Source organism: Spermophilus citellus, assembly GCF_964194105.1.
Source record: "Spermophilus citellus genome assembly, chromosome: 18".
Taxonomy (NCBI): Eukaryota; Metazoa; Chordata; class Mammalia; order Rodentia; family Sciuridae; genus Spermophilus; species Spermophilus citellus.
Window position 1 is genome coordinate 33,745,317 of NC_138200.1, and position 12,841 is coordinate 33,758,157.

At 37.5% G+C, this 12,841-nt stretch overlaps 1 protein-coding gene across 2 annotated transcripts in view; it reads right to left on the reverse strand.

Moving 5' to 3' along the window:
• Positions 1–12,841, reverse strand: part of MYLK3 (myosin light chain kinase 3) — a 101,865-nt gene that overhangs the window by 48,674 nt on the left and 40,350 nt on the right. Inside the window, exon 1 of one of the 2 annotated variants that reach the window (XM_081273847.1) lies at positions 1,234–1,478. The exons of the other annotated variant lie outside the window; for it this stretch is intronic. Within the exon in view, the coding sequence (XP_081129973.1) occupies positions 1,234–1,287 (54 nt within the window). The 5' untranslated portion in view covers positions 1,288–1,478. Of the gene's footprint in view, positions 1–1,233; positions 1,479–12,841 lie in introns of those variants that run through there. 2 annotated transcript variants of the gene reach the window in all.

Sequence of the window (12,841 nt, forward strand, 5' to 3'; positions counted from 1 at the left end):
ACATATATATAATTTTTTAATTCCATAGGTTTTAATATGTGTGCATTACACCGCCTACGAGTCATGCCTTGTGTCCTGTTAGCATAAACTAAAAAAGCAAAGGGGGATAGATGAGCCTGGCAGCAGAGTGCTCACGGATTATGAGAGCTGGGACCAGCACTGAGGCAAAGCCAAAATCAGCAAGTGTTTATCACTTCCAGGATGTGTGCTACCATGTTGCCAAAACACATGAGTGCTAAGGAAGTGGAGAAACATCTAAGAGAACAAGTCTTTGAAAGTTCTACTACAAATGGGGCATGAAGTTCAGAGGCTCTCATCCACCACCACACAGCTGGCAACAGAAGCATGACCCCTCCCTGTTGTGGCAGAAGATTCTAAAGATCTGTGATACTCTTCCTAGATCTAGTGGGTGAAGACTTCATCCCAAAAGCAGGACGGTAACAGCAAATACAGAGTTACGTTTTTGTTTACAGCGTACATGGATGCCAATATGGTTAGTTCTGCATTAAGGATTAACTTTTATTTTCTATTTATCTTTTTTTCTAATAAAAAAAATGAAGTGTATAATTTGTGTTACTCGCAAGGTTTGTTTTTTTTTTTTTTTTCTGTAACAGTCATTATTCACCTAGACCCACAAGAATTATTCTAGGCAGATAATTCACACCAGAGAATAGTGATAAGACTCCCTCAGGAACCTTGCTGACGGAAAATAATAATAATATTACAGAAACGTCTCAGGGCAATTGTTTAGTCTCAAATGATCAGAAAATACCCACATTTAGGTATTAGCTTAAGAGACTTTTCAGAAATAGCAAATCCCATGGGCAAAGAGCAACTGTTTGTGTTTTTTTAAGTAGATTCTCCACCCAACTTGGAGAAAAAAATGTTCCAAACTCCACACACAACTCATAAACTATGGAGTTAAATGGGGATTTTTTGAGAAAGCAAATTGGCAAACATTTGGGGAAAATCACCAGTTACAACATTTCCAGTTGATTTAAGCACCGATATTACTAACCACAGTGATAGTTTTGGAAAACACTTCTGAAGTCTGAATTACACATGCAATTCCCCTCAAACCTGTATAAACCAAAGACAGATCCATGCACCCAAAAACAAGAAGCTGTTCATTTTTATTTGTGAGCAGACTCAGAAAGTGTTTTCTGGAGGGTCTACATGTCCCTCATGTGCTGCTAAAAACAAACACACAGCAAATTGATCACCTGCACTTACATACCACCTTCCATCCATGGATCCCAAGTGGTCTGCCAGAAATGCTGTCTTCATAAGTCTCCGGTGAGATGTGTAAATATTGTTACCTCCATCTTATATACAGATAAACTTAAACTCGGGAGCAGTTAAGTGGCTTGTCAACAGTTAGAACCCAAGACAAGATCTGTGCAAGCTGTCCTCTGGTTTCCCTTCCTTGGCTGAGTGTCCCTTTGAGCTTTCTTGTTGGCCCCTGTATAAATCATGTACGCAGACCATTGTTTCCCTAGTGATGGAGGTGGCATTCTATTTCCTGCCCTGAAGCTGGCCTGGAGCCCTGACTGAACCACATTTAGACACAAATACATCAGCTGTGCATGAGTGGGGATAGTTTGGCTCCTTGGAAACCTAAGTGGCATGTGTCAGCTGGCCCTAGCCCACTGAGAGCCATTCCAGGCCATGCTACTAACTTCTCCATCACTTGCCCACAGCAACTCATAAGAAAAGTGATGACATCTCTTGGGGCTAAGTGAACAAATTGGGAACACCTCAAAGGCAAACTCATTGGCCCTACTCCAGTCCAGTCTAGATGCCTGAGACCCAGGCCCCAATACTAGTACAGTTCCCCCACCCTGCTCAGTTCTACGGACAACAAATCAAAGAGTGCTGGTCAATGATTGTATGCCTGACAGGCAAGTGAATTCACCATTCCTGGCTGCAGTATTAATTTTGTATTTATTACTAATGTGTCCTAGAATGACCATTTAGAACCAGAGCTGGAAAAATAACAGATGATGGGGCACTAATAAGGTAAAAAGAGAGTCACAACCTGAACACTATTTCTCTTACAGTTGTAGTCACTATAAAAATTTGGAGATGGAAGCCAGGTGTAGTAGCATACACCTATAATTCCAGTAACTTGGGAAGCTGCAGCAAGAAAATCACAAGTTTGAAGCCAACTTCAGCAAATTAGCAAGCTCCTCAGCAACTTAATGAGACCCTGTCTCAAAATAAAAGTACTGAGTATGTAGCTCAGTGGTAAAGTACCCATGAGTTCAATCTTTGGTACCAAAAAGAAAGGAAAGATTGAAGAAAGAAAGGAAGGAAGGGAGGGAGGGGTGAGGAGATAGATGCTGGGGATGTGATTCAATGGGAGAGTGCTTGACTAGCATGTAAGAAATCTTGGATTCCACATCTAGCACTTAAAAAAAGAAAAAAAATTAATTGGTGGTGTGTGTGTGTGTGTTTTCTCTGTTATTTGGTCAGTAAATGTCATATGTTGTCAATTTAAATTAATTTCAATTTGTCTCTAAAATGCCCTGTTAACCTTACTGGATAGCCATGGGCATCACATGAAATGGAGGCTGAGTTACTGGGGTTGCCCTTCCTAAACTCCATACACATTAACAATCATAATATCTAATCTCTGTTGTGCATTCACCATATGCCAAGTACCCTAACAAGCATTTCAACTTTTTAAAAAATATTTATTTTAGTTGTCAATGGACCTTTATTTTTTTATATGCAGTGCTGAGACTCAAACCCAGTGCCTCACACACCAGGTAAGTACTCTACCACTGAGCCACAATCCCAGCCCCCCTACATTAGTTTTTAAAACACTTAAGTATGTACCATTAGTGTCTTCATTTTACAAGAGCTGGACATGGTAGCATGTGAACATAGTCCCAGCTACTAGTAAGGATAAGGCAGGACTGCTTGAATTCAGGAGTTCAAGGCCAGTCTGGGCAACATAGCAAGACTCTTCCTTCAAAACAAACAAAAAAACTTCAATTTTTTACACAACTTTTTAAAACCTCATATTTTAAGGAGCCGAGGCTAGAAAGTTCACAAAGTCAAGTAACTACTATTAGTTTCTTACAGCTGCACTAACAAATTACCACAAACTTCATGGCTTAAAACAACAGAAAGCAGCTAGGCATGGTGGCACACCTATAATCCCAGGGCTTGGGGGCTAAAACAGGAGGATCACAAATTCAAGGCCAGCCTCAGCAACTTAGCAAGGTGCTAAGGAAATTAGTGACAACCTGTCTCAAAATAAAAAAACAAAAAGGGGACTGTAGCAAAGTGCACCTGAGTTCGCTCCCTAGTACCAAGGGGGTAAAATTAAATAAATAAAAATAAACACACACACACAAAAATGTAATAAAACAAAAACCCTAGAAAGCTATTCTCTCACAGTTCTGGAGGCCAGAAATCCAAAGCCAATACTACTAGGCTAAATTAAGGTGTCAGCAAGGCTGTCTTTCCTCCAAAGTCCCCAAAGGAGAATCTATTCCTTGCATCTTCCAGCTTCTGGCAACTACTGACATTTCTTGCTCTGCAGCTGCATTACTCCAATCTCTGCCTCCATGATCACACTCCTTCATCTTCTTCTGCGTATCTCCTTTTGCCTCCCTTTTCAAAATAAGATTAAAAAAAGGACTGGGATGTGGCTCAGTGGTTAAGTGATCCTGGGTTTGATCTCAAGTACCAAAAGAAAAAAAAAGGAAGAAAATCCTGAATCATGTCTGTTAAAATCCTTTTTTGCCATATAAAGTGACATTCACAGTCTCCAAGAATTAAGATATTTTGAGAGGCAATTATCTAGCTAATCAAAGTTACCCATTTAGTAGATGGTACCTGCAAGTTTCTCTTCTCATATGTTCATGAATGTTCATAGATTAAGTTGTGATTGCGTAGCAAAGAGGTTAAAAGCCCAGGCTTTGACCCTACCAGACTGGCTTTGAAGCCCAGCACTACTAAACCTAACTATGTGATTTTAATAAGTAAATTAAGAGCCCCAGTATCCCCATTAAAGCCTATTACATGGGATTGTTTGAGGATTAAATGAGAGAATGAACACGAAACTCATATACCAGTACCTGCACATACTTAAGTGCTCAGTGAACAACAGCCTGTAGCTATTCTTGTTAAAAGCACAATAGAAGTTTGTCTACCTATCCAACTTCAAAGAGGAAGACCTGGTAGGCACCAAGTTTCTATAGATGAAGAAATGTGATAATAGGGTAGAACTCTCAAAACCTAGCAGAACTGGCCATGTATAAAGGACTTCCATTCTTCAAAAGTGGATACATCTACTTTTCTCCAGGGAGGGTGTGGATCTGAGACGCAAAAATGAATGGTTTTGTCAATAGATGTTCCCATCATTTTAAATATGATTCATCTGGAAATTATCATTCAAAGCACTCTGAAGTTAAACTGATTCTGGCTTCAACACCTAAAATGAGGGGCTGGGGACAAAGCTCAGTTGTGGAGCTCTTTAGCCCTAGATATTCAGCTATTCAGCAGTGCAAAAAGCAAACAAACAAAAATACCCAAAATAAAAATAAAAATAAATGATAAAGCAAGTGCTTAGAGCATGAAGAATAAACTACAAAAAATAGACAGGAAATAGACAATAGGAAAAGAATGTTGTAGGGAGAAACAGGACCTTTCAAACTTGAGTACTGTTATGAAGAATTAAGAAGAAATGTAAACTGGCTAGTTTATTTAAGCAAAATGAATTGTGATTGACTGTTTCATGCATGAACATGGATTTTATATATAAATAAAATTTTGTAATTTATTTCTTTTATATTTGAATTGTACTTCTAAATATTTTCACATACTATACATGATCTGTTTAGCTTGCTGTATTTCATCCAGTTAGATTTTTCAGTTGAATCACTGGGATTCTTTATAGATATGATGAGGATTTCTCAGTTTGAGTGAGAAGCAGGCTAAGGGTCAATGAAATAAGAAAGAAATAGATTTTGAGAAAAACTGTGAACTGGGGCTGGGATTGTGGCTCAGTGGTAGAGCACTTGCCTAGCATGGGCAGGACCCGAGTTCGATCCTCAGCACCACATAAAAATAAAGGCACTGTGTTGTGTCCATCCACACCTAAATAAATAAATACATACATATTAAAAAAAGAAAGAGAGAAAACCTGTGAACTACTTAAATGTCAACTAGTAAGGGAAAGATTGATAGCTGTTATGTCTACTGTCCAAATTATCCAAGGCATTTGGACAAGTTACAAAATTTTTCATAAAAATACTTATTACCTGATCCCTTCTAAATTGAAAAGATGGACTAATAACCAGATGATGGACACAGTTATATAAATTCATAAGCAATATTTGGGAAGGACATACATATATATCTACTACTGGGGGGTTATCGTGGATTGAACTCAGAGGCACTTGACCACTGAGCCACATCCCCTGCCCTATTTTGTATTTCACTTAGAGATAGTCTCTCAATGAGTTGCTCAGCATCTCGCTTTTTGTTAAGGCTGGCTTTGAATTCATGATCCTCTTGCCTCAGTCCCCGGAGCCACTGGGATTATAGGCGTGCACCACTGCACTTGGCGTATATCTACTATTAACAGCGGTTACTTCCTGGGAAAAACGCAGAACTGGGATGAGGAAAAAGGAAGAAAAAGCCATTTACCTTTATAGAATACATGCTTTTGTATTTGCATTTTGATAATTATCATGTTTATGTATATTAATTATATGCTTCTTAACAAAATTATTTTAATGTAAAGAATTAACTAAAGAATTTACAGTTCTTTTGCAAGAAATATTATTTGTGGGATAATAAACATTAAATGTGTGTGAAGTTAAATTTTTTTTTTTTAATGAACCAGACATGCTCCTTCTCTCTGCCTTGAATCCTTTGTATTAAAGGAATAAAAGCACAAAAAGAATAAACCTATAGCTTGAGGACCAAGTAAGTGCAAATAACCATATAGGGACGAAAATGTCAGTACATATCTGGAAGCCAGAAAACTGATGACAGAGGGTTAAGAGATAACCAACATGTGGGCTAGAGAGGAGGGCTGCCAATTAGGCTGTGGGAACCCCGGCAAGCCCTGATGGTGGATCAACTGTCCCCACCTGCTTTTCTCTACCCCCAAGTTCTTCCCACCCCAAGTCCCTAATGCACAGACTGAGCAAGTACTGGCAGCTGGCATTTACCTACAGGCAAGAGTAAACAAGTCCCTGACAACTCTTCTCCAAAGAAATTAAACAATTCATATAGAAAAATCCAAGGCTTTTATAAGTCATTATAAAATGGGGAATTTGGGGCACCAAATTCCCCATTCTAGAGTTCTAACTACCTCTCCCTAGCTACACCCAGAGCATCTAGTCAAAATTCTCCCCAGAAAGAAGTCAGACAGTTACACAGACATTCTTCCTCAAGTATTATTAGACAATCAAAGAACACAAGATATTAGTAAAACTAGCAGCCTAAAAAAGAAACACCAAAATATTCAGACATGAAAAACAAACTCTAGCAGGAAAAGATAATAGGAGAATAGAACACACCTTCACTCAAATAGTTAAGGAAGGTTTTATAAAACCAAAATAGGTTAAACTGAAAAAGAATAGAGAACAAAGGAAGTGATTAGAGATTTAAGGTATGTTAGCTAAAAGAAAATGCTTGAAAGAATGATAAAAGAAGAAATCTCACAGAACAGAATTTTAAAAAACCAAAAAAAATGTGAAAGAACAGATAAGACATAAAGGGCAGATTCAAAGTTCTAACTTCATTAAATGGAATCCAGGAAAAAGCACAAAGAAGTCTGGAGTGAGAGTGGAGAAATGCATTGACTCCAGCGATTTTCCCATTTTTGTATTGCTCATTCTGCGGGGGGTGGGGGGGACTCTGATAGAAACTTACTTGACTGCCACTGTGGGAGATTAGTTCCTGAATTTAATCCTGAATCCAGGAGTTGATGAAAAGTGGCCCAAAAAAGTGACAAATGTGTGTCATTTCCTTTTGAGATGGGATCTCCCTATGTTGCTTAGGATAGTCTCAAACTCCTAGGACTAAGAGGCTCCTACCATCTCTGCCTCCTTGGTAACTGGGATTATAGGTGTGTGCCATCATTCCATTTATACCACTTTCTTACAACAGCCTAACAACATAGAGGATGCCAGGACTATAGCTTCTGTACTACTAGACACATGCACTCTGAGGATGACTCATCTGGGTCACTGAGAGAAATGCTGAAATCAGTGTGAAGTGAGCAGAGCCCTTCAGCTCATCATTGATGACCTGCTCCAGGTTGGTATCAGTCTACCTTCTTAGGATCAGGATGTTCCATTGCCTGCAATTACATCCAACTCTCAAAATTCAGATCATGTTTTTCCAACCTGTATATATATATATATATATATAAACACCACTGTGTTTGGAATATGAAGTACCTACAAAGACTGATGTCATCCTTAATGCAGCAATGTTCAGAGAAGAGGCTTTTAGGAAGTGACTGAATCAGGAAGGATCTACCTCATCAGTGGATTAATTCATATTTGTTAGCTGAATGGATTATTGGAAGGTAGTAGAAACTATAGGCAGGTGAATGTCATTGGAGGACACAGCTTGCTAGGGATGTACCGCTGGGGACTATGTTTCTCACCCCCTTCTCTCTCTCTCTCTGCTTCCTGGCTGCCATGAGCTGAGAAGCTTCCTACTACCACATCCTTCCTCCATGATGTTCTGCCTCACCTCAGGCCCAAAGCAATGTAACCTGCTGACCATACATCCAAATAAACTGTGAGCCAAAATAAAATTTCCCTCCTTTAATATGCTTATGTCTGTCTGGTATTTTGGTTACAGTGATGAAAAGCTGACTAACACAAACATCACGACTTTTCAAATGCCATGGTCTACAGATGTGGCAGACATCTCTTGGGTGGGTTAGTGGCTAGCAAATATTCTTGCCTTTTCTATAAATGCCCCTAATATGATCTAAATCAGTGGACTCCCATAGCCATGTCTGTACTATGGAACTCTTTCCCTCACCAAACTGACCATGGTTAACTGACTCACGAGTAGATTTTTCAAACTAGGAATCTGAAAATTGATCTAGTAAAAGGAATTCTAGAGTCAGTCTACAGACTTCAACTTACAGAGAAGGAACATGAACTTCTATAAATCAAAAAATTAAGGGGTGGGGGACAACTACAAATGAAGAAGTATAAGACAAAAGGCTCAAAAGTATATTTGTCAAGAACCTTTTGATAGTAGGGCTCTTATACGGTCAGAATAGATAACTGAAGAAATTTAAACTTCAAATGAAGAAATAGAATCCATTAAATACAGGTTTAGGCAAGTCATCAAGGCTTAGAAGTATAAAAATAAGGACATGGTAAGAAATCTTTAGGAAATGAAATATTTAAAAGGACATTTTGTTTAAGAGGAGATGGTGAGACCAATGAGGAGAAAATGGAGACAAATGCCAGTCAAAATGTAAACAAAATACCCAAATTGAAACTCTGAATCTGGAAAGAAAACCTGCATTAATCAGAAAAGGTTAACATGGCTTTCTGCACTTTTATGTAATATTCTCAAGGGTTTAAAAAAAAAAAAAAAGTCTTTGGGCTCATTTGGTAGAGTGTTTGCCTTGCATGCACAAGGCCTGGGTTCAATCCCCAGCACCACAAAAAGAAACAAAAAAATAGGAAGTCTTTGTAGTATATCCTTTATTGTCTAAATATCTATATTGCTTTCCTAGCCAGTGACAATAATATTAAGCAATTTGAAATGTATTTCCTGTTTCTCTTTTATCCAATAGGCTATTAGCACTTTTGTTAACAAAACTGGGGTCACACTGTAATTGTATTCAGACTCCATCATTTACTATGTGACCCTAAGCAACTTTAATTAATCCTCTGAATCTCAATTTCCTGATTCATAATTATTAAAATACAATCATATATACAGAAAGCATTTGGAACAGTGCCTGAGACACAGTGACTACTCCATAAATGGCAACTTTTTTCCTGTTTTAATTCCTTTTAATCACACTCAACTGTTTGCACTATTGTAAAAGAATGAACTGCACTAAAATGTGTTCAGCTGCTTTTTTGTTGTTGTTATCATAAACATGAGTTTGACTTTTTTGAGGTGTTTTATATTTCTAAAGGCTTTAAACCTTTTAACTCTGCTGGTCATGGTAGTGTTAGAGAAGCACGTGGCATACCTATGTCAGAGCTGCTACTATGGAAGCTGAAGCAGATTTTCTTACTTTGAAATTAAATTAAGTGCATTTCTTATTTGCAGGTCTTAGAAACCAGACATTAAGAAGTGAGAGGGTTTGTTTGTATTTTCCTACAGACATAAATTTTTCCAACCAATTAAAGTGAAGTTTAGGGTTCTTACCTAGCACGCAGAAGGCCCTAAGTGCAACCACTAGCATCACCAAAGGGGGAAAAAATTGAAGTTTAACAGGTCTATTGGTAGAGTTCTGGGACATCTTACCCCCAAATTATATCCCTTGAATCCAGACAGACATTGTTTTCTTGAAGTGTGCCATATAGAAACAGAAGGAGTATACTCTGAAACAGCCCAGATACATGGAAAGCAACTTGGAATCACCATCTGCTTCATCTATTATAAAGAAAGATATGTCACGTATGGGCAACTATGGAAACATGAAACCATTTTTAAATCTCTTGGACTGCAGAAAGATTTGGGCATTATAACATAATATCTCCCTCTATTGCCCAAACCGCAAACTCAATTAAAATATAGACAAATAGACATTTCCCCAAAAATGATATATAAATTTCTGGTGAGCACATGAAAAGATGTTCAGTTATACTAGTCATTAGAGAAAGCAAATCAAAAGTCACAATTAAGATACCGCTTCACACCCATTAGGATGGTTACTATCAAAAAGCTGGAAAACATTGAGTGTTGATGAGAATATGGAATCCTTTGGAATCCTTTCACATTGCTGGTGGAACTATAAAATGAGGCAGCCACCATGTGAAACATTTCAGTGACTTCTCAAAAAGTTAAACAGAATTACTATACAATTCAGCAATACTATTCCTAAGTACATACCCAAAAAAATGTAAAGCAGAGACTCAAACACTTTTACACCCATGTTCCTAATACAATTCAGCAATACTATTCCTAAGTACATACCCAAAAGAACGTAAAGCAGAGACTCAAACACTTTTACACCCATGTTCCTAGTAGCGTTTTCACAAAAGTGAATTCAATCCAAGTGTTCAACAGCCTAACAAAACAAAATATAGGCTATACGTACAATGGAACAGTAAGAATGAAATTAATGTGCATCATATATGTAACACTGAAATCATTACCTAAGTCAAATAAACCAGATACTATAAGACAAATAGTGTATGATTCCACTTACCAGAATAGCCAAATTCATAGAGACACAGAGTAGTGGTTACGAACGGCTGGGAGAAAAGGGTATGGGGAGTTACTGTTTAATAGATTCAGAGTTTCAGTATGGGAATGCTGAAAAAGTTCTGGAAATAGTGGTGATCGTTATATAACATTGTGAATGTATTTAATGTCACTGAATTGTACACTTAAAATTATTAAAATAGTAAATTGTATATCAGGTAGACTTTACCTCAATTTTTAAAAATGTAACTCTACCTCAACACACATTCTAAAGTTCTTAGGTCATGTATAACACCAAAAAAAAATGACTGATAACTACATCTGAGAAGCTGCATAACCCAGGAATGTGATACCATAACAGCATTGATGTGCATCATACATGTAGCAAAAGACTTTGAAGACAAGTTCTCTTCCTGATTAATTAAAAAAAGAGAAAAATATCATATCTTTTTGGTAATTATACTGCTAAAAGACTCTGAACGAAGATTGGTATAGAGATCAAAGTGATGGCATGAGCTTTACCATACTCTAGGAAAAAAGTGTACCATCAAACTTTAAAATGTTTTCTATTGACAGTAACCTAAACAGTGGCCTTCTTGAACAAAATGAAACAGAAGGGCTGGGATTGAAGCTCAGTGGTATATAGCTCACCTAGCACATGTAAGGCACTGGTTCAATCCTCAGCACCACGTAAAAATAAATAAAATAAAGGAATAAAGGTACTGTGTCCATCTACAACTATATATATATTTTAAACCTAACAGTAGATATGAGCTAAATAATAGAGGCAAGATATTTTCATATTCATCCAAGAGAGTACAAACTGTCTGAAAGAATTAAAAATCTGAACAAGATATATGAAAAATCAGTTTTCAAGACACTGAATAGCAGACAACAGTGGACAGTGATGTGAGAGACAAAGAACAAATAAGGTAAAGCCTCTGATTGCTCCAGTTTCCAGGAAGCTAGAGAAAAAGTGTGTTAAACAGAGACATGGAAGAAATAATCTTTTCTTTAAATCTCAAATTGAAATTCTGGAGATGAAAATTCCACCATGAAGATGAAAAAAATACACTTGATAGGACTAAAGGCAGGTTGAATGTTACAGAAAAAAAGATTAGTGAACATGAAAACAGTAAGAGAAACTATACAAAAAGAATACAAAGAAGAAAATACTTAACAATAAGCTGCATGCCTATTAGGCCCAGCTACTCAGGAGGCTGAAGCAGGAGGACTGCCGGAGCACAGGAGTTCAAGACCAGCCTGGGAAACATAGCAAGACCACCACAAAACAAAACAAAAATGAACAAAGCGGGGAACTGTAGGGAAGAAAATGACCAATTTCCAAACTTGTTGAAGCCTATAAACTCACAGATGCAAATTGTTCAATGAATCCCAAGCATTAGGAACATCATTCCCTATCATCAGGTCTCAGCTAAAACGTAAACATCTCAGAAAAGCTTCCCCTTACCACCAAACCTTGAGTATCATTATATAATTATCTGACTTTTTTATTGTGTATTCCTACCCATACCCCAATATACATGCCACAAGGACAGGGATCTTGTCTGCAATATTTACCACTGTGATCCCAAAGCCTTCACAGAGTACCTAGTACTCATCAAGTTCTCAATACACATTCATGAATTAATGAATGAATGACCTCACCCATTCTTAACTTTCAGGAATAAATTCCTATGTCAAAATCCTTCTCAAATTATCAAAACAACCCTATGCACATGTATGATTGCATGAATGGTATGACTCTGCATCATGTACAGCAAGAGAAATGAAAAGCTGTGCTCCATATGTGTATGATGAGTCAAAATGCATTCTGCTGTCATGTATAACAAATAAAAAATACTAAAATAATTATTTTTTTACATTCCCAACCTTTCCTTTTATTCCCAGTCTAGTACAATGGTGTATTCATTAGCACTTTCTTTTTGCCTAACAGTAAAGTCACTTTTTTTTTTTTTTGGCGGCACCAGAGATTAAACCCAGGGGTACTCTACCACTAAGCTACCGCCAACCTTTTTTTTTTTTATTCTGAGACAAGGTCTCTTTAAGTTTCCAGAACGACCTCAAACTTCTGATCCTCCTGCCCTAGCCTCCCAAATCACTGGAATTACAGGAATGTGACTCTGGACCTAGTTACATCATTTCTTGAGGAGTGGCCTATATAAAAACAATTCTTCTATTCTAGATTGACTCCAAGTAAGGCTTTGGCAAACCTACCATCAAGCCTGACATACTGATCTACAGATTTTGTACTCTCAGTTCTCCAGTAGAATATCAGTTGCATCATAACAGTGTGATTTACTAATAACCACTGCTTATAAACACTTTAAACACATTATCTATTTAATCTATGTTGAGTTTATAGAGGAGGAAACTTGAGGTCTAGGAAGGTGAAGTAACATACCTAATCTCAAAGCTAGTAAATAGCAGA